This window comes from Chanodichthys erythropterus, chromosome 3 (genome assembly GCF_024489055.1).
Source record: "Chanodichthys erythropterus isolate Z2021 chromosome 3, ASM2448905v1, whole genome shotgun sequence".
Classification (NCBI taxonomy): Eukaryota; Metazoa; Chordata; class Actinopteri; order Cypriniformes; family Xenocyprididae; genus Chanodichthys; species Chanodichthys erythropterus.
In genome coordinates, this window is record NC_090223.1 from 11,630,700 (window position 1) to 11,655,867 (window position 25,168).

Genomic DNA, 25,168 nt, shown 5'->3' on the forward strand with positions numbered 1-25,168 from the left:
ATACTGTTTCGCAATCACTGACACTGAGAATATCCTGCTGTCACAGGGGTTTATTAACTTTCTTTTATTAATATAGATCATAACGATCACTCAAATATACTGTGTTTCAGGTACCAGTGGAGTGAATGAGACGGATATGTTCATCAGTTCTGGTGAAAATGTCCGTCTGCCCTGTAATAATGCTCTTTCTCTTTCTGACTGCAACTCAACTACATGGATCTATGGCATTTCACCTCATTCAGCAGTAGCTGAACTGATTAAACTAGGGATAAAAAAGAAAAACACAGGGAGTCATGAGAGACTGAGTCTGGGGTCTGACTGCTCTCTGAACATCAAGAACGTCCCAAAAGAAGATTATGGATTTTACACCTGCAGACAGTTTGTTAATGACAAACAACAAGGAAATGATGAACGTGTTTATCTGCATGTTCTTCATGGTAATTTTATGATTATATTATCATTTTAAAAAGTGGAACATTTTTTATTCAAACGCTCATGAGTGTTGAACCGTTTGTGTTTGTGTCTTGTGTTCAGTTTCAGTCTCTCCATCATCATCATCATCTTCATCCTCATCATCATCTTCATCATCTTCACAGACTGAGATCAGTCCAGGTCGCTCTGTGACTCTCTCCTGCCAGTTGTATTCATATTCTGGATTCTCCTGTGATGATTTGGTCCGTTTTGAGGGACTTCAGCTGTCTTGGGTGAATCAGACTGGTGTTGATCTGAAGACAGACTCCAGATATCAGATATTATTCTCATCAGATCACTGTATCATCACTCTGACTACAACACTCCTAAATGAAGATGACAACAGAGAGTGGAGATGTCAGCTTACTCTCAGAAATCAACTCAAGACCTCAGTCAGATACACTGTCAAGTATTCAGGTGAGAAAACAATCTCTGGAAGACTCTCTGTTAGACACGCTATTTATAATAATAGATAACGCTAGAGTTATCTTGAAACTAAAGGTACATCATCACTGTCTTTCTCACATCGGTGCTTTGCAGTGACTTTTCTTCTGAAATCAGTCCTTAGACATAATTGATTCCTCTGTGAAGACATTATGAGATGGAGTACAGGGGAACTTTGTGCAAACTAACTTAAATTTGTCAATGTGCTAAAGAATTTTTTTTTTTTTTTCATTTTGCTCAAGAAACTGTCATCTGTGTGACTGCTAGAAAATTATTCAGAGGTACGTAAATGCTTCATCAAAAACTGTTCATAGTTTAATTCCCTTGACTTCAGTCATGTCCAGTTTCTCTTCTTCTTCTTCCACACATGTTTCCTGCAGTGATTGTGATCATTGTGGAGATGGCAGTGTTTGCTGCTCCTACTGTGATTCTTCTTCAGATCATCTGGTCAAGAAGAGCTGGTGAGTTTGAGCTTCACACAATCTGATGATTCACACTCATCTGATCTGGATCAATCATGGTAAAAACACATACGAGAGGTCAGTGAACGGTTTTATTTTGCAGGGAGGAAGGACTAGCAGCACCCAGAGGAAATAGAGATGCCTACAAGATTACAATAAAATACTGCTGAGTTTGAGTGAATCTGCAACAATATTTAAAATAGCAAAGACTTGCAGAGAATTGTTCATTTTATTTTCTTCCCAGAAAACAAAGGAAAAGCAAATCACCCTGAAGAAACAGCAACACCAAGTTTAGTCATTCAAGGTCATTTTCTTATGGTTGGTATATAAACTGCTTTAAATGTAATATTAAATACAGTAATGGACAGATTCAGACAGGCTGTTTATAAAATCCTTTCTCTTCTCTGTGTGATGGAGCAACTTTGGTGATTCACGTATCTTGTCTGTTTATTCCTGTTTTTAGCATCTTTTTTTTTTTTTTTGCATGATTGTTATTAACTTTCTTAGTAAAAACCTCTGCATACTGACCTACTTAAAGTTTGAAAATAAAGATATTTGCTCACAACTGTCGACACACTGTGGGCCTTATTTTAAAAGATTAGTTAGTAATTAGTAATTAAAATTTCCTGATAATTTACTCACCCCCATGTCATCCAAGATGTTCATGTCTTTCTTTCTTCGGTCGAAAAGAAATTAAGGTGAAAACATTCCAGGATTTTTCTCCATATAGTGGACTTCAATGGGCACCAAACGGTTGAAGGTCAAAATTACAGTTTCATTGCAGCTTCAAAACATTCTACACGATCCCAGACGAGAAATAAGGGTCTTATCTAGTGAAACCATCACTCATTAAAAAATTAAAAACTATATACATTTTAACCACAAATGCTCATCTTGAACTAGCTCTCTTCTTCTTCTTCTTCTTCTTCTTCTTAGAATTCCAGCAGTGTAGACACTGCTAAGTGTATTACTGCCCTCCACAGGTCAAAGTTTGAACTAATTGTTATATACTTGCACTAGCATATTGTATATGACAATTTAGTTCAAACTTTGTCCAAATCCACTTTTGCAAGTATATCAATGGGGAAAAAATGGTCGGCGCACCAGGTGTATGGTCTAAAAGGGTTGTACCTAGTCTATTAATGAGTCATGGGTGTGTTTTGGGCGTTACGTGCAATAAACCAATCAGAGTGTCATCTCTTATTCTCTTTAAAAGCCAGTGCGCTTGCACGATGGTGGATTTGCTATTTACATGGTGGAATATAGACACCCTCAACCTGACGAGTCGTGTGTATTGCCACGTTTGGTCAAATAATTAAATAACAAAAAATACTGCACCATTGACTTTAGACCAGGATTCAGCTGGTTTTCAGTTGCCTCAGGATCGCTTGCACCAGGTGTATGATAGGGCCCTGTGTGTTAAAGGGATAGTTCATCCAAAAATGAAAATTGTTGTCTGACGGAAGTGTAGTGGGAAGAGTAATTTCTCATTCTCTTGATTTATAATATGACGGATTGATAATCGTTTTCCCTCACTTTTTGTGTGACGTTTAAAACAGCCAGCATCACTGAAAATAACTAAATGTGCGGCTCTCTTTTAAGAAGCACTTCTGAGACTAACAAAGGAAGTGAGGCACAGGTGCAAACGTATTTGTCTACAGAGCTCAGAGTTCAATAGGGCATCTGCTAAGTTTCTCTTTCACTCTTTTTTTGAATTTCTCTCACTTTTTATTGTTCTGATCCTTATATGGTAACATGTTTTATGATTGGTTTAAGACAGACCACACTAGGTGAGGGAGTTCTTCTCTGTATCTGCATTGAACAACTTTCTTGCAAGAATAAAATCAACAAAGACATTTCCTGACTGTTTGTTTCATTACATTCTCACCATTAAAGGAATAAAGAATTTCTCTACAACAGAAACTATAGTTATTTTACTTCATAGTTTTTAAATTTGGATATTTTTTTTCTTACAAAAACCCATCACTTTGCTTCAGAAGGCTTCAAAAGTACCTTAAAAGCAGAGTCATTATCTAAATACAGTAAATGCTCTCTCTATATATGATGTTGTAACAGTCTCTTGTAATATGCTTGATGTCATGTTTATACATTTCTTTGTGGCAGCAAATCTTAGTCCCTTAAAAGCAGAGTCATTATCTAAATATGAATCATTTTACTGATTTAGAAGCATCCCTTTGTTTGAAAAATTAATGTGTGCCAAAAATAATGTACAAGTTTAATATATAAAATTAGTGACCATAATAAAGGAGAAGAATTAAAAGAAACACTTGTGAAATTATAGTAATGTGCTCACATACTACATATTATCTTAATTTTATAGAACTTAGTTTTATTTTATAGAAAGTTTAGTTGAGATAAATGTTAAAAACTGTACACTTTGTTTGATTTATTTAAAACTTGGTTTAAATCAGTTTATTAAACAGGCTGTGCCATCAGTCTAAACTGGGTTCAGAGATGATCACTGCTCAATGTGCTCAAACTAACATGAGTAATGATTACAAACCTCAAAACATCACTGTAATACAGACTCAACTACGTAAGTGACTCAGTGGTGATTAAGGAAGTCTGTATGATGATGATATGCTATTATGATGATACACCATATTATCATAGTAATTTTTCATAGTCACTTTCTTCTTTTATTTGTTTACTTGCTGTATAGTGTCAACGTGTCGCAAGAAGCTTTTTTTTTTTTTTTTTTTTTTACAAATCTACCTGTTAAACATTTTTAAAACTTGACATAAATAAAAATTGTATTCATTATAGAAGTCTTCGTGACTTTGTAAGAATTTAATAGTTTACATGTTTTTTCACAGATATAGAAATCACACAATCAAAATACAAGTGATTTAAGTTGGGTGTGGCTATGGCTATCGCTATGCCTGGTTCAGACTACACGATTTTAGCATGGTTTTGCCTCAATCTGTTTGACGTATGTTGTCGTGTGGATTTGTAAATGACGGGCCAGCCATAAACTGGGACCTGGAATGTGCTTTTCCCTACAATATAAATATAAGACAGAAAAACATACAGGGACATTTTTGCCCTAATATCCTGAAATGTAGGGGCTTATAACTTTGTAATAGGCTTCATTACTTTTATTCAGTTGTTGGTCTGCATCATGAAGTGCAGGTCAGAGCAGGTGCATTAATCATAATTACTCCAAATTAATTGATATATACAGCACACCACATCTTACTGCCATCTTCTTCCAGACTAAAGGAATGATGTATACATGTATGGTTAACACTGATTGGTCCACACAGTTGTCAGCAGGGAGCTTCTTTCACCAATGAGAAACCCAGAAAGGGATTGGAATGTGAGGAGCTCCTCGTCACCTGTCCACTTCTTAAAATAAAAGACTGAAAATAGTCATGTATGGGAAGCCATTGGGGTGGATCATATAGGAATATGAAGCCAGAATCTACAGTTGCTCTGCAGACCATCTCCGCACCTCAAGACTTTGAGAGGGATTTTTCACAGAGGCGACAGAATCTACAACACAGACAGCGAGCATGTGAGGAAAATGTGTTGAAGTCATTCAGACCTGAGTGATTTTGTGTGCTTTTGTATGATTGTTTCAATATTTTGACTGATAACTGTACTGAATACCTCATATTATTAAAATATACTGGAACATATACTGATAAATACTTTACATGGAGCATACGAGCCACGTGTGATATTTTAAATCTATACATAAGTGTTAATATGGATAAATATGAATATAGTTTGACACTGGAAACAGTTGCTTTGTGATGCTTTTTATTTTAAAGGTTTTATGATCATTGTTAGTTCATATATACATACAAACGTCTAACATGTTAATGATCCAGTTACTTTATTGAGATTAATGTTATCATAAAATCCAACTATATATAGATTCATATGGACATTTTTTTTTTTATTTATTTTTTTTAGTTTAGCTGTAGTGGTTGAAGATGAATTAGTCATTAGTGTTTGTTTCTGTATTATTTGTTGTATACTGTTACAACAGAGACACCGGAAGCAGAGATAAAAGCAGTTGGGTTGTTTATTGAGACAATCAGCAGAGCAAACAGGTAAGTGACAGGTGAATATGAAGGTCTTGGAGGTGAAAGAGAGGTAATACTGTCCTTATTCTTTGTATTGCAGGTGATGGTGGAAGGAGACGCTGGAGATGGGTGACTGGAACACTCACACACACAAGCAGGTAGGGACACGAGGAGTACTGGAGACAATGGAGACGAAGGAGATGATGTAGACAGGTAAGTATCGTTTTGAGAGTCCTTGAGGTAAGTGAACAACGGGGTGTATCACGAACGAGACCGGACAATGTGTGTGTGTGAGTGTGGGGTTCTTATAGTGAGGCTGATGACTGTGGTGATGAGCTGCAGGTGGCGGTGATTAGAATTCCGGTGATTGAGTGCGCGGGTAAGGGAGTGAGGTGGAACCTGACGTGTCTGTGACAGTACCCCCCCTCCCACGGCCCGCTCCTGAGGGCCGAGGACCCCGACGTCGTGGTGGTCGTCCTCGAGGTCGTGGGGCAGGTCTGTCCGGGTGGTTGGTGTGGAAAGTCTGTAACAGAGTAGGATCAAGGATATCATTCTTAGGGACCCATGAGCGTTCTTCGGGACCGTAGCCTTCCCAATCCACCAGATATTCTAACAGACCACCACGGCGCCGGGAGTCCGGGACCTCTCGAACCTCGTAGGCAGTTCCATCGTCCAGGATGAGTGGAAGGGGGGGCTCGACGGCTGCCACGTCAGGTTCTGTGGAAGGAAGAACAGAAGGGTGGTGAGGTTTTAGGAGTGACACATGGAAGGTTGGATGAATTCTTTTATATTGTGCAGGAAGTTGTAACCGGTAGGTGACGGGGTTGATCTGTCGGAGGATGGTGAATGGGCCAATGAAGCGGGGACTCAGCTTCTTGCAGGGCAGGCGCATCCTGATGTCTCTGGTGGACAGCCAGACCTTCTGCCCCGGTTGGTAGTTAGGAGCGTGGGAGCGCCGAAGGTCGGCTGTCATCCTGCGCCTGCGCAGGGCTCTCTGCAGCTGGTGATGAGCTGAGTCCCATACCCTCTCGCTCTCCCGGAACCAGTAGTCGACCGCTGGCACGTTGGAGGGTTCCCCGTCCCAGGGGAACAGTGGGGGCTGGAAGCCGAGCACGCCTTGAAAAGGTGTTAATCCTGTTGTAGCTTGACGGAGGGAGTTCTGGGCGTACTCGGCCCAGCCCAGGTACTGGTTCCAGGAGTCCTGGTGGCCATGACAGAAGGTACGCAGGAAGCGCCCAATCTCCTGGATCTTCCGTTCCGTCTGCCCGTTCGACTGAGGATGGTATCCAGACGATAGGCTGACGGTCACACCCAGGAGGGAGAAGAACGCCTTCCAGACTCGAGAGATAAATTGGGGTCCTCTATCAGAGACTATGTCTTCGGGGATTCCATAATGACGGAAGACATGGTTGAACATTAATTCTGCTGTGGCCATGGCAGTGGGTAGACCTTCCAGGGGGATCAGACGGCAGGCTTTGGAGAAACGGTCTACGACTACTAGAATACAGGTGTGACCATCAGATTCTGGGAGGTCGGTAACGAAGTGTACTCCCAGGTGTGACCAGGGTCTCTCAGGAACGGGCAGAGGATTGAGCTTGCCGGTTGGAAGATGGCGTGGGCTCTTGGAGATGGCGCACTCCCTGCAGCCCTGCACGTACCTTCTGACGTCGCTGGCCATGTTTGGCCACCAGAAGCGCTGTTTGAGCAGCGAGAGGGTCTCATTGACCCCCGGGTGACCAGTGCCAAGTGATGAGTGTACGGAGTGCAGGAGTGGAGTGCGTCGTGTCCTGGTGATGTAACGCAAGCCTGGGGGACAACCCGGCGGAGTGCGTGAGGAGGCATTGGAGGAGGGTAAGGTCTCTTCCGACCATTCGATGGGGCTCATGAAGAGAGACTCGGGCAGGATAGTTTCAGGGTCATCATTCTTCTCCTCGGGAGCGTGGAGACATGAGAGAGCATCGGCCTTGAGGTTCTTTGATCCAGGGCGGTATGAGATGGTGAAATTAAATCTTGAGAAGAACATTGCCCATCTGGCTTGACGTGGGTTGAGTCGTTTGGCAGCTTTCAGATACTCAAGGTTTTTATGGTCAGTAAGAACTTGGAAAGGGTGGTTAGCTCCCTCCAACCAATGCCTCCACTCCTCAAGGGCGAGCTTGACAGCCAGGAGTTCACGGTCCCCAATGTCGTAGTTTACCTCCGCCGGGTTGAGCTTGCGGGAGAAGAAGGCGCATGGATGGAGCCTACTTGGATTCCCCTGCTGCTGTGAGAGGACCGCTCCCACTCCGGTGGTGGAGGCGTCCACCTCCACGACGAATGGTAATTCTGGATTGGGGTGGACGAGGAGGGGAGCGGTGGTGAAGGCTTTCTTGAGGGTCTCAAAAGCTTCTGTGGCAGGTTGGGACCAGGACAGAGACTTGGGCTGTTTACGGAGCAGGTTGGTGAGTGGGCTGACGATGGTGCTGTAGTTTTTGATGAAGCGACGGTAGAAATTGGAGAAGCCGAGGAAACGTTGGAGTTCTTTAATGGTAGTGGGAGTTGGCCAGTTCTGGATGGCGGAAACCTTCCCCTCGTCCATCCTGATGCCACTGTGGTCAATCACATATCCCAGGAAGTGGACAGAGGACTGATGGAAGGAACACTTCTCTGCTTTTAGAAAGAGTTGGAACTGCCGTAAGCGCTTGAGGACCTCCGCAACGTGGTGGCGATGTTCGGCCAAGCTCCGGGAGTAGATGAGGATGTCATCAATATACACCAGAACGAACTTGTGGAGGAACTCCCGGAGCACCTCATGGATGAAATCCTGGAATACGGAGGGGGCGTTGACCAGGCCATACGGCATCACAAGATATTCATAGTGGCCGGTGGGCGTGACGAAGGCGGTCTTCCACTCGTCCCCCTCGCGTATCTGGATGAGGTTATACGCGCTGCGGAGGTCCAGTTTGGTGAACACAGTGGCACCGCGGAGATGTTCCAGGGCCGCTGGGACGAGGGGAAGTGGATACCTGAACTTCACGGTAATCTTGTTCAGTGAGCGATAATCGATACAGGGCCGCAAGCCTCCGTCCTTCTTGGCCACGAAGAAGAAGCTTGAAGCAGCAGGGGAAGTAGACGGGCGGATGTATCCTTGGTTAAGGGCCTCTTTAATATATTCCTCCATGGCCTTCTCCTCCGGTACTGATAGGGGGTAAATGCGTCCCCATGGCACTGGCTCACCCGGTAACAGATCGATGGCGCAGTCCCATGGCCGGTGTGGAGGAAGCTTGGAGGCGCGTTGCGGGCAGAAGACGTCACTGAAGGGGGCGTAGTCGGGTGGAACATCGACGGAGCGTTTTTCCACAGGACTTTCGATGGAGGTAGCGTTCACGGAGATATTCTTGGAGAGAGGAGATCTTGGAACAGGAAGTTCTGGGAAACAGCTGGAGAAGCAGTGGTCGCCCCACTTCAGGACTTCGCCCGTGCGCCAGGAGATGGTGGGATTGTGGAGTTCCAACCACGGGCGCCCTAGAACCACGTCAGCGGTGGATTCCTCCAGAACCAGCAGATGGATGGTCTCCGAGTGGAAGATACCCACTTGCAGTAGAAGAGGACCAGTGACGCGACGAACCATCCTTCGACTTAGGGGTTTGCCCGTGATGGAGTGGACCTGGTAGTTAACCGGAGAAGGCGAGGTCTTGAGCCCGAGGTGTCGACAGAGGGCGCCGGAGATGAAGTTTCCTGCTGACCCTGAATCGAGGAGCGCCACCACTGGAACGGAAGCATTAGCAGCAGTAAGGTTTACGATAGTAGTGAGTGGTTTCATCTTTTGGATTGAAGGAATGATAGCACTCACCACAGGTCGAGGAGGACGGGTTGGGCATGTGGAGATGACATGCCCAGGGGATCCACAGTACAAGCAAAGATTCAGGGTCAGCCTTCTCCGCCTTTCTGCTGGAGACAAACGTGAGTTATCCACTTGCATGGGTTCGGTGGCTGGTTCTGGAGAGCTGACGGGTTCGGACCGACGGAGGAGGGTGGTGGTCAGTGGTTGGCCCTGGTGCTCAAGGAGACACGACTGCATACGAGAACCCACACGGATGGCGAGTTGGATGAATTGTTCGAGTCCCATGGAGTCCTCGTATGCAGCGAGATGCAACCGCACATTAGGCTCCAAACCTTGTCGAAAGGTGGTGATGAGGGATTGTTCATTCCAGCCGCTGGTTGCGGCGAGCGTTCTGAACTGCAAGGCATAATCGTTAACAGTCTGGTTTCCTTGTTTTAAATTGTACAGTTTCTCACCAGTAGAAGAGTCAGCCAAAGGTCTTCCGAAGACTTCTCTGAAGTGGGAGACGAACGCTGGATAGGATTTAACGACTGAGCCTTTTTGAGTCCAGAGGGAATCCGCCCATTGAAGGGCCTTACCTTGCAGTTGGGAGATTATGAACGCGATCTTCGCCGTTTCGGTGGGATAGAGGTGCGGCTGCATCTCCAGGACCAACTCGCACTGAAGAAGGAATCCGCTGCAATCCTCCGCCGATCCTGAGTAGGGCGCTGGTTTGGCTATGGGACTGGTGAAGCAGCGGTGACAGTGGATGCGGAAGTGGCAGCGGTGAGGGGTCCTGGCGACGGTGACTGTGGTTGAGGGGTGAGTGCTCGTCGCAAAGCGTCCACGAGCTCTTGAAATGGGTCATGGTAGCTCATGCTGATGTATGGCTGTTAGGGTCCGGTCTTCTGTTACAACAGAGACACCGGAAGCAGAGATAAAAGCAGTTGGGTTGTTTATTGAGACAATCAGCAGAGCAAACAGGTAAGTGACAGGTGAATATGAAGGTCTTGGAGGTGAAAGAGAGGTAATACTGTCCTTATTCTTTGTATTGCAGGTGATGGTGGAAGGAGACGCTGGAGACGGGTGACTGGAACACTCACACACACAAGCAGGTAGGGACACGAGGAGTACTGGAGACAATGGAGACGAAGGAGATGATGTAGACAGGTAAGTATCGTTTTGAGAGTCCTTGAGGTAGGTGAACAACGGGGTGTATCACGAACGAGACCGGACAATGTGTGTGTGTGAGTGTGGGGTTCTTATAGTGAGGCTGATGACTGTGGTGATGAGCTGCAGGTGGCGGTGATTAGAATTCCGGTGATTGAGTGCGCGGGTAAGGGAGTGAGGTGGAACCTGACGTGTCTGTGACATATACATGTCATATTGTGAGAAATAACAGTATTATCTTTCAGTAGCTGTTTTATAGTCTTATCATATATCCTGATTTAAATAATGTTTCTAACAGCAAACACATTAGCTAAAACTCTTTATTTCATGCCAATAGTTTCTGTTTTCACCTCATTTATTATGCTGATGTCTTCAGATCTGCTGTAAACTGACACATTGAGCTCATTTAATTGCTGTCAACAGACTGAGGGGATTTGTTGTTTACAAATATGTATTTATTTCTGTGTCTATGCTTTTAACTGTTTTTCTTACCATTATTTACATTTGGAAGAATCTACATTATTTATATTCATCTTATCAAGATGTCAATATAAAAACAAACTTCGTAACTGATGTATTTTTGATTTTGGCAGATCAGCTTCTCCCACTGCAATTCATCATCAATGAAGATCCTCCCACATCACTCACGTCATCAGTGAAGCTCCTCCCACTGTACTCACATCATCAATGAAGCCCCTCCCATATCAATCCCATCATCAGTGAAGCTCCTCCCATTGTACTTGCATCATCAGTGAACTCTGCAGAATGAAACACACTGAAGATACTGAAGAACAAAGAGGTTGGTGTTTATTCTTCATTCAGTCACTAAAATGAAAGCATACACAAGCATGTTTTCTGATTTTTTTTTTTTTTTTTTCATTCTGAAATAACATTTCATTAAAAATAACATGCAACCACTAGTACAACTGCAAAATCTGTATTATATTATAAAATAACGTACAGGTCTGGAGTGGTCATTGGGAGATTCAGGAGGATTCCCATTGGGCCGCTCATAAATGGGTAGCAGTACCACCACATCATAAAGGAAGTTTCACATGGGACATGGAAAGCACAAGTTTCATTTTTAATTAAGGCGATTGTAGTTCTAGTAGTGCCAAAGCAACGGTGTGCCAGAGGTGCTCATACACCCAAATCCATCACTTGCACAGCTCTTCATAGCGATTATATGGCGTATATAAATATTATGCACAGTATGGCCAGGCTTCTCCCATGCTTTCTCTCTCTCTTGCACATACATTAGCCTACCTTTCAGAAGTGCATGTCAGGCTTTAAAATTCATTTTTCAAGATCATTTGTTTTCATGTCCACATTGTCCACATGTCCAATTTTTCAGTGTACATCAGGGTGTTTTGCATGTAGACCAATACCTCTCTAAGAGTGGCTTTCCGTGTTTGCCCTGTTATGCGGTAGGGGGTGCTATTTCACATCTTCTGAAAGATTACTGTATATCCTGTTCCCTTTTGATACTTCACTTATACTGCATATTGGGAAAAACTCATTTTTCTCTGACTGTTGAAGCCTTTTTCAATAACGAAGTGTAACTGCACGGCCATTGGTTCGAGCAGTGAAACTTTTTTGAACCAATGATGGAGCGAGCTCACTGAAAGAGTGAGCTCAATGCTCACTTATGCTCAGCTGAACATGACATATGCTCTCTAATATTTATGATTATGCTGGACCTCTGTGCATGTCACTTGCTGGCTCTGCTCCCGCTAGCCACGTTCATTGAGGAAGAGTGGTCTCACTTCTGACTCCGCTCAGCTGAATATGAAATGACGCTCTCCCCCGACTCAGGTGAGACTCATGATTCATCTGAAAGAGAATATTTCTGTGGTGTTTGCTGAGTTTGTCAGAATGAGCTCTCTCACTATGAGGGTGTGAGAGCAAATCTCTCCATAGTTTGTGGTAAAATGCAGAGTCTCCCATCGTGCCGCTTGCTGGTCCCACCCCCACAAGCCACATTCATTGAGGAAGAGCAGTCTCACTTCTGACACCGCTCAGCTGAATATGACATGATGCTCTCCTCAGACTCAGGTGAGACTCATGATATATATTCAGTCTGGAAGAGTATATTTATGTGGTATTTGCCTAGTTTCTCAGAGTGTCACTTGCCGGTTTTGCCCTCGCAAGCCCCGTTCATTGAGAGGGTGCAAGAGGATGTTTTTCCGGCATTTGTTTTAAAATGCAGAGCCTCTTAGCATGTCGCTTGCTGGCCATGACTAGCTCCCCTACAGCTACCAGGTGAGACTCATGGAATATTTTTCTTCTAATGACATTGTTTCACTGATGTTTGTGGTTAATGCTGAATTCCAAGTGCATTGCTTGCTGGCACTGCCCCACAAGCCGCCTCCATGGAAGATGGACGCTCTCACACGAGTGGCTTACCAATATACCGTTCTTCTCCTTTGGTTGTCCCTAGCTCTGCACACTTTTACGAAGTGTTTGGACTTTTGTATGGACTCTTTCCCCTCTGAAGCAGATGGGAATCCGCCTTTTGAATTACCTCAACAATTGGCTCATATTGGCCCAGTCTCAGGATAAGCTAGCATACAACAGATCTGTGCTCCTCAGCTACTTGAAGTGCCTGGGACTCAGGGTCAATTTCACCAAGAGTTCACTGCTCCCCAGCCAACATATATTGATCCTGGGAGCTGTTTTCGACAGTTTTGCCAGAGCGCACTCTTGCCATTCAGCAGCTCATGGCTTCTATCAGGACCAGAGCCCATTTCCTCTGAAGTGTTTTGATGGTTTTCACCTCCCCAGTTCTATAGCTTGGCACCCTATGAATGTGGCCTCTGCAGCACTGGCTGAAACTTCGGGTTCCAGCTCATGCTTGGCGGCACTGCTGCTTCCATGTCAGGGTGAATCAAGCCTGATTAACAGCCCTGAACCCCTGGAGAGACCCTCAGTGGTTCGACCGTGGTTTCCCCTAGGGGCGGTATCCAGAAGGATGGTGGTCTTGACGGAAGCGTCCAACATGAGCTGGGGCGCTCGGTGCGAAGGCAGGCCAGCCTTCGGCTCCTGGCCACATGCACAATGTCCCCTCAGACAATTGGATGCTCCACCCCCAGACGGATCTCAAAAATTGGGAGATCTTCGGGAAGGCAGAGGTCGACCTCTTCGCCTCAAAAGACAACTTTCACTGCCCAGTATTCTTTTTGAAGGACAAGGATGCGCTGGCCCACAACTGGCCCAGCCTCCTCCATTATGCTTTCCCCCTGATCTCTCTGATCCCTCAGGCCATCAGATGTGTCGGGGAAGACCATTAGTCCTCAGAGCTCTCAGGCTGTCAACAACAGCCCCCATGGCCAATTCCCCTGAGATAGGACCTCCTCTCTCAGGCAAACAGGACGATTTGGCACCCCCAGCCCAAGCTGTGGGCCTTGCTCCTCTGGGCCTTCGATCGGAGCATGTCGACTTCCCCAAGGATATACTGAATACCATTTCTCTGGCTAGAGCTCCATCTACTAGATGCCTCTACACCCAAAAATTGGCGGTCTTCGCCGCCTGGTGTGTGGCCTAGAAAGAAGACATATTTGAGTGCGCCTGCTGTGGGCAGCTTACTTTCGGTCCCTCTCGTTTAAGATCGCTCTGGTTCTAGTATCGGTCAAGAATGAAGGCGATACAAATTTGTGCGTCAAATTGGGGCTTAATGACTCGAAGGTTGTGCTGAAACCCAGGCATGGCTACATATCTAAGTGTTCTCAACTCCATTCAGAGCACTGGTAATCACCCTCTCAGTGCTACCTCTCTCAAGGGACGAGCGTGAGTTGGACTTACTCTTTTTTGCTCTTTGCATGCCCGGGTCCTTTCAGCGTGATTTGATGGCCTCTACATAGCCTGTCGGTCGTGCTGTTATTTCATGGGAGCCAGCTCACTCTTAAGCATGTGTATGCTTTGCCTCCCTACTTATCCCCTAGGCCCCTTCAGTGCCTAAAATAGGTTCAGTTGTTCCCTGTCATGGCACGGCATGATTGTATTCGTTCCCCATATGTGGTATGAGTGAAGGGAACATGTTACGAATGTAACCTCGATTCCATGAGATACGGGAATGAGTACTGCGAGTTATGAACATGAAGCCAATCCGTTCACAAAACCTTCTCCCAATCTTAATTCAGTACATGGCTTTTATACATGTTCAAGGGGTAGTGTAGCAACTGTCCAATGAGAATATACTTTCATGATATAGGAATGTGTTACATATAGAAAATAAGTCTATATATGGTCAACTTCTGGTCAAGTACCCCTGCCTTCCTGAGGATCCAAGAAGACCCTTTCCATACTTGCAATACAAAAGGCAGGGACCATTTCTTTGCTGCTTTCCAAGAAACACACACAGATATACATTGTGTACATTAAAACCAGATGTGTGATGAAACAATATCAACTCTTCTCCGTTTTACCTTTGCAGCCTTAAAGACCAGGGGAGAGAAAACAGGGAAAGAAAAGTCAGGCTGATAAGATATCTTACAATGCATATTTAAAATAACGTGTCGTCAACATAAAAGCATATGAATCAAAACTGCCTAACATTAGTGAATGAAATGTTGATGTAGCTTTGGGGGTGCTGATGGACTTTACCTTCTCCATTTATGTCTTGATCATCACTGTGAATCAAATCCAGACATAGTCTTTGACAGAAACACATTTTTCTCAGCTTTTTCTCAAAATATTGCTTTTTTATGAAACTTAACCACATTTAAGAGTAGAATAAATAAAGAACACATGAAGCTATGCAGCTTTTTTTTGTATTTCTTTTGATATATTGCATGTTCAGATATTCATACAACAAAATATTCTGTGGACCTTTAAACTTTTGTGAAAATGATCAAAAATGCTGGCAGTGGCTGGCAACTTTTTTCAAATACACCGGAAGGGAAAGAGTTAATATTTTAATAAAATAGAATAAAATATCTAAACATTGGTGTCAAAATTATGGCATTATTGTGTATTTTAACCCATTCAAGTCAGAGCACAAACATTAGGTAATAAATTAGTTAATTGTGTCATTGATCAAATATATTTAATAGTTCTCAGTGAAGAAACATGGGATTTGTGTCTGTAATGTTTTAAAATAATAATTGGACATGTACCTTATTAATGGAGATTTTCAGGGACAGATCATTTTAAAAAGGCATCAAAACGATCATAATATTTTATAGCGGATGTCTACTTTCTACTATTAGATCAGTGCTTACTTTTATGTTCTTTGATTTTATATTTCTCTCTTTGAATTGTTTTTATGTACTGTAAATGAAATTAAACTTTTTTCTTTCATTTCAGACCTGATGGAAGAAAGCGAGGAGAGTGAAGAACTGAGTGAAGTGGAGGAGAAACATCATGACAAACCTGGAGAAAAACCTTTGAGTCGCTCAAAGAATAAAAAGACATTTTTAAAGGAAAGAGCAGCCAAGAAATCTACAACCTGCACTCAGTGTGGAAAGAGTTTCACAACCAAACATGATCTTGAGCGTCACATGAGAGTTCACACCGGAGAGAAGCCGTTCACATGTGATCAGTGTGGGAAGAGCTTCACCCAATCAGAAAACCTTAAAAGCCACATGAGGATCCACACTGGAGAGAGACCGTTCACATGTGATCAATGTGGAAAAACATTTATTGGGTCATCAGAGCTGAAGAAACACCTGAGAGTTCATACGAAGGAGAAGCCATATTCATGTTCTGTGTGTGGAAAGAGATTTTCACAGCTGGGAAGTTTAAAAGCACATCAGAAAATACACACTGGTGTGAGAGAGTTCATGTGCTTTGAGTGTGAGAAGACTTTTACTACAGCGAGCCAATTAAAACTGCACCAGAGAAATCACACTGGAGAAAAACCTTACAAGTGTTCACACTGTGACAAGAGATTCAGTGTGTCAGCAAACCTGAAAACACATGAGAGGATCCACACTGGAGAAAAACCTTACAAGTGTTCACACTGTGACAAGAGATTCAATCAGTTAGAACATCTGAAAAGACATGAGTTGATCTACTCTGGAGACAAGCCACACACGTGTGATCAGTGTGGAAAGAGTTTCTCTATTAAAAGTTACCTGAAGCTTCACATGAAGATTCATGCAGAGGAGAAACAACAACACTGTAGTCTGAAATCACAAGTCTCTTCTGTGCGACTTAGACACAGTCAAATCACCCTGTAGCCCAAGACTAGTCGCCCACTGAAGCTAAGCAAGGTTGAGTCTGGTTAGGACTGAATGGGAGACTCCTGGGAAAACTGGGCTGCTGCTGGAAGAGGTGTTAGTGAGGACAGCAGGGTCTTGACGCCCTAGTAACAAGCTCCATCCTTTGAGTGGATGTTAAACTGAGATCCACTTCCAATAATCCCCATGGTTCTCAAGCTCTAAATTTCATCACCAGAATAGTACCTGTGTCATCTGATTTAACCTTTGCCGTGCAGGTTGCACGTGTGCACTGATTGTGTTTTGCACTACTCAGTTGTTCCACAAGGTGGCAGCACTGGCCTGAGCCGTTGTTTCACAGTAGAAAACAAAACTAAAGAGACGGAACAACAACAACAACAGATGCCCACATTAACCCTAAGGAAACTATATATATATATATATATATATATATAAAACTGGTCCAGCTGTTGTTCTGCAGACCAACTTGGCTTTATATCTTTGTAATAAAGTCTATCTTCTGGCATCAAAACCCCAAGACTTTGAGAGTGATAAGTGACAGAAGCCACAATGCATGATATCAAATGCACTTTAATTTGAAAGGCTTCACATTCCACTGCACACATGTACTAGTGTAGGTATACTTAGGGCTTTAATTGCTGTTGGTTAGTAGCTCTGGACATGTGGACATGTGACCAAAAGCATGCAATCTGGTTGGTCAGATTTTTTCACAATGTGAACAAGAGTCTAGATTAGTTTCTTTATTGTCATAACATACAACGTAATTATGGACTTGCCAACATATACAGATAAAGAATATTTAAAGTGCACATTATGTGTGATATTGCACGTAAATTAAATAAAGTACTCATAATGTTATTGCACATGATTGTTATTGAGATGTGTGTGCCCAGAAATTTAAAGCTGGACACTCTCTCCACCATCTCACTGTTGATGTGCAGTGGTGTGTAAACATCTTGTTTCTTTCTGAAATCAATGAGTTTTTTTTGTTTTCTTGATGTTTAGAGTCAGATTATTCTCGTTGCACCACACCATCAGCCTCTGTACCCCCTCTCTGTAGGCAGACTCATTGCCTCTGGTGATCAACCCCACCACAGACGTGTTATCTGCGAATTTGATAATGGTGTTAATGTTAGATGGTATATGAAGAGTAAAGAAACGGGCTCAGCGCCAGAGGTGTAAAGAGTACCTGAAAGCCATACTTGAGTAAAAGTATTGATACCTTACTTTGAAAATGACTCCACTGCAAGTTACAAGTAACCAATTCCAATACGACTTGAGTAAAAGTCTTAAAGTATCTGATTTTAACAGTCCTTAAGTGTAAGCTCAGAGATGCACTAGTCCTGAGAGACTGCCAGTGAAAATAAGATGAGAAAAGTTTATTTTCTAAAATCAAAATAAAACTGAACACCTCAATATTGCAATAAATCAAGGTCGACTCAACAACCATTTAAACGTCTACAAACTCTCAAGTCTCAGTTGAGCTCAAGTGCACAGAAAGGCTACAAGTAAACCAATATCCCTCAAAACGGTCTTATCAATATAGCGGAAAACAATGTTAAATAAAATTAAATAGTCAAAGTCTACTGTATGTGCTGGATTGAGTCTCATCACCAGCTGCAGTCATTTCCTCATCTAATAAATCAAACATCTGCAATCAGAAACTACCTGCTAATGCACTCACATTCATGTAAAGTATCCTTGTTGACAAGTTTTGGGTGAGTAAAGGCAAAATGCACTAGATATAGTACCTTCAATGCCCTTAGATGGCAATATCGCTGCTTTAAATCAGAAAAAAAAACTACTGCAGAAAAAGTTAGGTGTCATGAAAAATGTAATTTGTAACCGCATTACTCATCACAATTGTAGTGGAGTAAAAACTACATTTATTTGCTAAAAAATGTAGTCAAGTAGAGAGTCTTGAAGCAGTGAGGATGATTTTGTTGTCCACTCTTCTTAAAAAAGAGAAGTTCCTGCGGGATTATCCAGAACAATTCAAAGTTTACTTCAGGATGCCAGTGGCTGAGGTTGATGCCTTGCTAGCGATACTGCCACATATTACCACATATTAAAAGACCACCAATATATATTTATTACGCACTTCATTTGTCATAGAGTCACTGACATCCTTCTTCTCCAGAAAACAAAAGAAAGCATACAAAACTATGGAGGCATAGTACTTTTTTGTTAGTGGTTGCATATGGAAGATGTATTGACTTTTTTTCAGTCAGTTTCTTGCATTTTTCGCCCAACAATGAACAACAATTTTTGGTACACGATAAAAGCTCCTTGTGTTTTCTCAGTTTGATCGATTAGTGCAACCATAAATGCTGCAAACAAAGGCATTTTATAGAGCTTCCCTTTGTAGAAAATCACTTCCTGCCCTCCATCTGAATTTTGTGCCATCCTGTGACATCATGTGCAAACAACCTATTCTGCTGCATAGCATTTACTTGAAATCTGATCTTGTTTTGGGTCTTTTGAACATTGATGTGTGTTCACAACTGCCTATCTAAGGGGTAAGCATGTTTTTTTTTTTTTTTTTTTTTTGTGTCTGAAAACCGATCTACACTGTAAAAAAAATCCTGTTGTTTCTACGGAAAAATACCGGCAGCTGTGGTTACCAGAACAATACTGTAAAAATGACATCAAACCGTAAACATACTTACGGAGTTACATGTGAATTTTACATTTTAAATATGTATATTTAACATTGGATTTCAGTACACTGTAAAAAAAAATCCCAGTAAAATTTACGGTAAAATAACATATTTCATTAACTGATATAATGTTAATTTACCAACCTAATGAAGTACTAATATCTGTTTTGTATCTTTTTAATACACTGACAGTCACCAAACCCAGTGGTGATGAGAGTCACATGATGAATCAAAGTTCATCACAAGCAGATTTTCCACAAGCTGAGAAGGACAACACTAATATGTAGAAGGAGCACAGTGTCATTCACACACACACTAAACACCATCATGGTAACATGCATGAAATTTTAGAAATGCAATAAACATTAATTTAACAACATTAGATGTAACATAAAACCCTAATGTACATAACTGATTAGAAAAAAAATAGAAAAACTAAGAAGAAACAGAGTTATTTCAACAAAAATATATCAAATGTAAAGTGTCATGCAGGGTATTGTGGGAATGTCAATTTACGTTTTTTCACTGTAAATTTTACAATGAATTGTTATTTTTCACTTTCAAAAACTGTGAATTTAATGGTATTTTACTGTAAAATTACATTAAATGTACCGTTAGATCTATTACAGTTATTCACTGTATATAGTACGGAAACTTTCTGTAAACCAATTGACAGTTTTTCACCACAGCATTTTTACAGTCTTTTACTGTTAAAATCACGGTAATTTTTTACACTGCTGCTTTCCAGGAAACTCCAACTGTTTGCCTTAACTTGTGCTCTGTAAGCAGTAAAGCGTGCTTTTATTGTGACATTACATAGTGTTTTCAGAGCAGTGATCTCACAGTTGAGTTTTGGAAACATTACTCATGTTTACTTAGAACTCAGTTTAACCAAACTGAGCAGTGATCATCTCTGAACCCAGTTTAGACTGATGATGGTAGTGTCTCTTCTCTCTTTTAGCGGATTTCTTCATTATTAAATTCTGTGTTGGTCTCAGCAAAATACAGAAGCTGTTGAGGATCTGGACACTCATGCTAGACTTTATGAGTCTCTACATATGAAGTCAAGGTGTTGCTGAATCATTTTTTTCCTGAGGGGCTAATATTAAACAAGGGAGACTGACAGAAACAAAAAATGTCTGATAAGTGTGATTTGTGTCTGCTGGGACTGATCATTCTCTGCTCACTTCTCACAGGTAAAGACATTTCTGCATACTCTTTAATCTAGTGGGAAAGAGTTAAATATAAATATACATTCATAAAAATGTTTAATAGAACTGGTGTGTCATGGAGCCTGTGAATGAGTTAGTTTGAACATGCTTTATTCTTCCTGACATTCATGTTCTCAGAGTCACTGTCACGTTTGCAAATACTGTTTCGCAATCACTAACACTGAGAATATCCTGCTGTCACAGGGGTTTATTAACTTTCATTTATTAATATAGATCATAATGATAACTCAAATATACTGTGTTTCAGGTACCAGAGGAATGGATGATGCTCATGTGTTCATCAGTTCTGGTGAAAATGTCCGTCTGCCCTGTAATAATGTTCTTTCTCTTTCTGACTGCAACTCAACTACATGGATCTATAGCAGATTCAGACATTCAGCAGCAGCTGAACTTATTTTTTCAGGGATAAAGAATAAAGTTACAGAGAGTCATGAGAGACTGAGTCTGGGGTCTGACTGCTCTCTGAACATCACAAATGTCCCAAAAGAAGATTCTGGATCTTACAGCTGCCGACAATATGTGAATGACAAACAACAAGGAACTGATGCACGTGTTTATCTGCATGTTCTTCATGGTAATTTTATAACTATATGATAATTTTAAAAAGTGGCAAAGTCTTATGATTATTGAAGCATGATTTGTGTCTTGTGATTTATGTCTTGTTCAGTTTCAGTCTCATCATCATCATCATCATCCTCACAGACTGAAATCAGTTCAGGTCGCTCTGTGACTCTCTCCTGTCAGTTATATGCTAGATTATCCTGTGATGATTTGGTCCATTCTGAGGGTCTTCAGCTGTTGTGGGTGAATCAGACTGGTGTTGATCTGAAGACAGACTCCAGATATCAGATATTATTCTCATCAAATCGCTGTATCATCACTCTGACTACAACACTCCTGAATGAAGATGACAACAGAGAGTTGAGATGTCAGCTTACTCTCAGAAATCAACTCAAGACCTCAATCAGATACACTGTCAAGTATTCAGGTGAGGAAACAATCTCTGGAAGACTCTCTGTTAGACACACTATATATACTCATAGATAATGCTAGAGTTATCTTGTGTATTAAATTATTAATATGATTGTAATCTACAGGTATGAATCATCTGAATAAACATAATTTCTTAACAGCTCAAGATGATTCAACGACAGCAGTGATTCCAGTCCACATCACAAACTCTCAGGATACTTCAACTATAAACACACCAGAAACTAAAGGTACATCATCACTGTCTTTCTCACATCGGTGCTTTGCAGTGACTTTACTTTTGAAATCAGTCCCTAGACATAAATGATTCCTCTGTGAAGACATTATGAGATGGAGTACAGGGGATCAGGAACTTTGTGCAAACTAACTCTAATTTTTTTTATTAAAGAATTTTTTTTTCATTTTGCTCAAGAAATATTAAAATGAATGTCCAGTTCAGTCTACGTTCTAATGAAACTTCTATAATAATGTCTGCAGTTCTCTGTGATTGACTGAACTCAAAGAAGAAAGAGCTTCATGTGATTAAATGTTTACAGATGTTTTCAAACCTGCACTGTAACCTGCATTTTTCTCCATATAGTGGACTTCACTGGGGTTCAACAGGTTCAAATGTCAGTTTCAGTGCAGCTTCAAAGGGCTCTACATGATCCCAGATGAGGAATAAGAGTCTTATCTATTGAAATGATTTTAATTGAAACAACTTTTACTGACATACAACCCGAATTCTGGGTTAGGACACTTTTTAAAGTATTATTTGATGCATTATGTGTTGAACTGAACTAACAGATGTGATCCACAGATCTAGCATCAGAAACTGAAGTCAGAGGTACGACACATTAATTTAAACTGACAGCTTTATAACATTCAAATTATCAGTCAGTCTGTAAATGCTTCACCAATAACTGTTCATAGTTTAATATCCTTGACTTCAGTCATGTACAGTTTCTCTTCTTCTTCCACACATGTTTCCTGCAGTGATTGTGATCATTGTGGAGATGGCAGTGTTTGCTGTTCCTACTGTGATTCTTCTTCAGATCATCTGGTCAAGAAGAGCTGGTGAGTTTGAGCTTCACACAATCTGATGATTCACACTCATCTGATCTGGATCAATCATGGTAAAAACACATACGAGAGGTCAGTGAACGGTTTTATTTTGCAGGGAGGAAGGACTCGGAGCACCCAGAGGAAATAGAGATGCCTACAATATTACAATAAAATACTGGTGAGTTTGAGTGAATCTGCAACAATATTTAAAATAGCAAAGACTTGGAGAAAATTGTTCATTGTTTTATTTTCTTCCTAGGAACAAAGGAAAATAAATCACCCTGAAGAAACAGCAACACCAAGTTTAGTTTAAAATATATTTCACAGTTTAATTGATATTTGCATACAGTGTTCAAGGTCATTTTCTTATGGTTGGTATATAAACTGCTTTAAATGTAATATTAAATACAGTAATTGACAGATTCAGACAGACTGTTTATAAAATCCTTTCTCTTCTCTGTGTGATGAAGCAACTTTGGTGATTCACATATCTTGTTTGTATATTCCTGTTTTTAGCATCTTTTCTTTTAATTTTGCATGATTGTTACTATTTTTTTATACTAAAACCTCTGCATACTGCCCTACTTAAAGTTTGAAAATAAAGATAATTGCTCACATCAGAGAGTGTGTCGGCACACTATTTTAATGATCTAAGCACATGGTCTGAAGCACATGGTGCAGGTGCAATTAGGGCGTGTCCAAATCCACTTTTGAAAGTCTAACAATGGGAAAAAATGGTCGGCGTACCAGGTGCATGGTCTAAAAGGGTTGTCCCTAGTCTTTTAATGAGTCATGGGTGTGTTTTGGGTGTAACGTGCAATTAAACCAATTGGAGTGTCATCTCTTATTCTCTTTGAAAGTCAGATGCACTTGCCCACAATGGATTTGCTATTTACATGGTGGAATATAGACACCCTCCACCTGAGGAGTCAGTTTAAATACATGTGTGTATTGCCAGGATTGGTCAAATAAATAACAAAAAAATACTGCACCATTGACTTTAGCCCAGATTTCAGTTGGTTTTCAGTTGCCTCAGAATAGCAACACACAAACAATGTGCCTGAACATACCTCATTTTTAGACCAGCACGTCCATGGGTGAACAGATGGGATTGTCTACAGAGCTTGGAGTTCAATAGGGCATCTGCAAAGTTTCTTTTTTTCTCTCTCTTTTTTAATTCTTCTGATCCTTATATGGTAATATGATTTATGATTGGTTTAATCGCCCCACCCCCCATGAACTATGCCTTTAATACAATATAACATGCTCTCTATATATATGTTGCTGTAACTGCAACACTGACACACAGTCTCTTGTAATATGCTTGATGTCATGTTTATAATTTTTTTTGTAGCAGCAAAGAAAGTCCCTTAAAAGCAGATTCTCCTTCAGTAATTATCTAAATATTAATCATTTTACTGATTTAGAAGCAGCCCTCTGTATGAAAAATTAATGTGTGCCAAACATTATACAAATTTAATACATACAATTATTGACCACAATAAAGGATACAATTTAAAAGACTTGTGGAAATTATAGTAATGTGCTCACAAACTACCCATTAACTTAATTTGATAGAAATTAATGTTAAAAACTGTAAACTGTTTGTTTGATTTATTTAAAACTTGGTTTAAAGCAGTTTATTAAAAAGGCTGAATTTATGCCATTGTTAACTGAAAAGATAGTTGAATGTCATGCAGCAGTTCATTTACAGAAAGAAAAGGAAGTGACACCAGAATGATTTAGAAACCACAGCCATCATCAATCTAAATTGGGATCAGAGATGATCACTGCCTGATGTGGTCAAACGAACAAGAGAAACATGAGTAATGTTTACAAACTTCAAAACATCACTGTAAAATATCACTGTAAAACAGACTCAACTAAGTTTGACTTAAAGGCGATTATGGAATAGTCCAGTGTTTCTCAACCAGGGGTCCACAAACCCTTTGTGGTCCTTGACATAATGCCAGGGAGTCCTATATCATGTATCTGAATATAAATTTTTGTATATTTTGACATTTGACATGAATAATATGTATAATATAACTGATGATATGACTAAATATAGGACAAGTCAACTAACGTAGTAGTAAATTATACTTTATTGCATTTGGTTGTCACAAAGAAATAAATGATACCAATAAGCAAATTTTTATTCTCGGGTCCTTGAAGATGGTTCCAAATATGACAGGGGTCCATTACTCAAAAAAGGTTGAGATTAACTGGAATAGTTAATCCAACAAAAACATAAAATAAATAAAAATAAACAACCAAGAGTGAAAAAATTATCAGCTTAACAGTTCAGTATGTGTTATCAACTGTACAAGAAATTGTAGTTTGCCTCGACCCAGATTCCACTCCAAAGTATATTTTAGAATGAGCTCATCCCCAAAATGGCAAGAAGAAGAAAGTCAACTGGTATAGTGTTTATGTACCATTTGGTTGATCAATTGTTGAGCACATTTTCATCAATTGTATAATAGGAATGGGTGTGGGACACAGAGAACCATCTCAGACAATGAGGTGTCAGTGTCCACCTTCTCGTCAAACAATTTGGCGTGACTGGAGAGTTTAGTGGGACTTCGTCAGGCTCCATGATGGATGGTAACAGGCCTTGAACTCGTCTTGTGAACAGCTCCCCAAGAATAGCCGGTCTTAAA

At 41.1% G+C, this 25,168-nt stretch overlaps 2 protein-coding genes across 2 annotated transcripts; both read left to right on the forward strand.

Moving 5' to 3' along the window:
- The first annotated feature begins 136 nt into the window (after positions 1-136).
- On the forward strand, positions 137-22,580 carry LOC137003253 (uncharacterized). Its single transcript, XM_067363346.1, has 6 exons — positions 137-437; positions 541-888; positions 20,719-21,044; positions 21,258-21,459; positions 21,605-21,719; positions 22,496-22,580. Exons 1-6 carry the CDS (start codon positions 137-139, stop codon positions 22,578-22,580), a joined length of 1,377 nt encoding a protein of 458 aa, XP_067219447.1.
- On the forward strand, positions 15,710-16,579 carry LOC137013875 (zinc finger protein 665-like). Its single transcript, XM_067377911.1, has one exon. It carries the CDS (start codon positions 15,710-15,712, stop codon positions 16,577-16,579), a length of 870 nt encoding a protein of 289 aa, XP_067234012.1.
- Positions 22,581-25,168: the final 2,588 nt, after the last annotated feature.

Coding starts and splice junctions, on each gene's coding strand:
- LOC137013875 (XM_067377911.1), top strand. CDS start 15,710: ATGGAAGAAAGCGAGGAGAGTGAAGAACTGAGTGAAGTGGAGGAGAAA.
- LOC137003253 (XM_067363346.1), top strand. CDS start 137: ATGTTCATCAGTTCTGGTGAAAATGTCCGTCTGCCCTGTAATAATGCT. Junction 438..540: donor TTATCTGCATGTTCTTCATG/GTAATTTTATGA, acceptor GTTCAGTTTCAG/TCTCTCCATCATCATCATCA. Junction 21,720..22,495: donor TCACTGTCTTTCTCACATCG/GTGCTTTGCAGT, acceptor ATTCTTCTTCAG/ATCATCTGGTCAAGAAGAGC.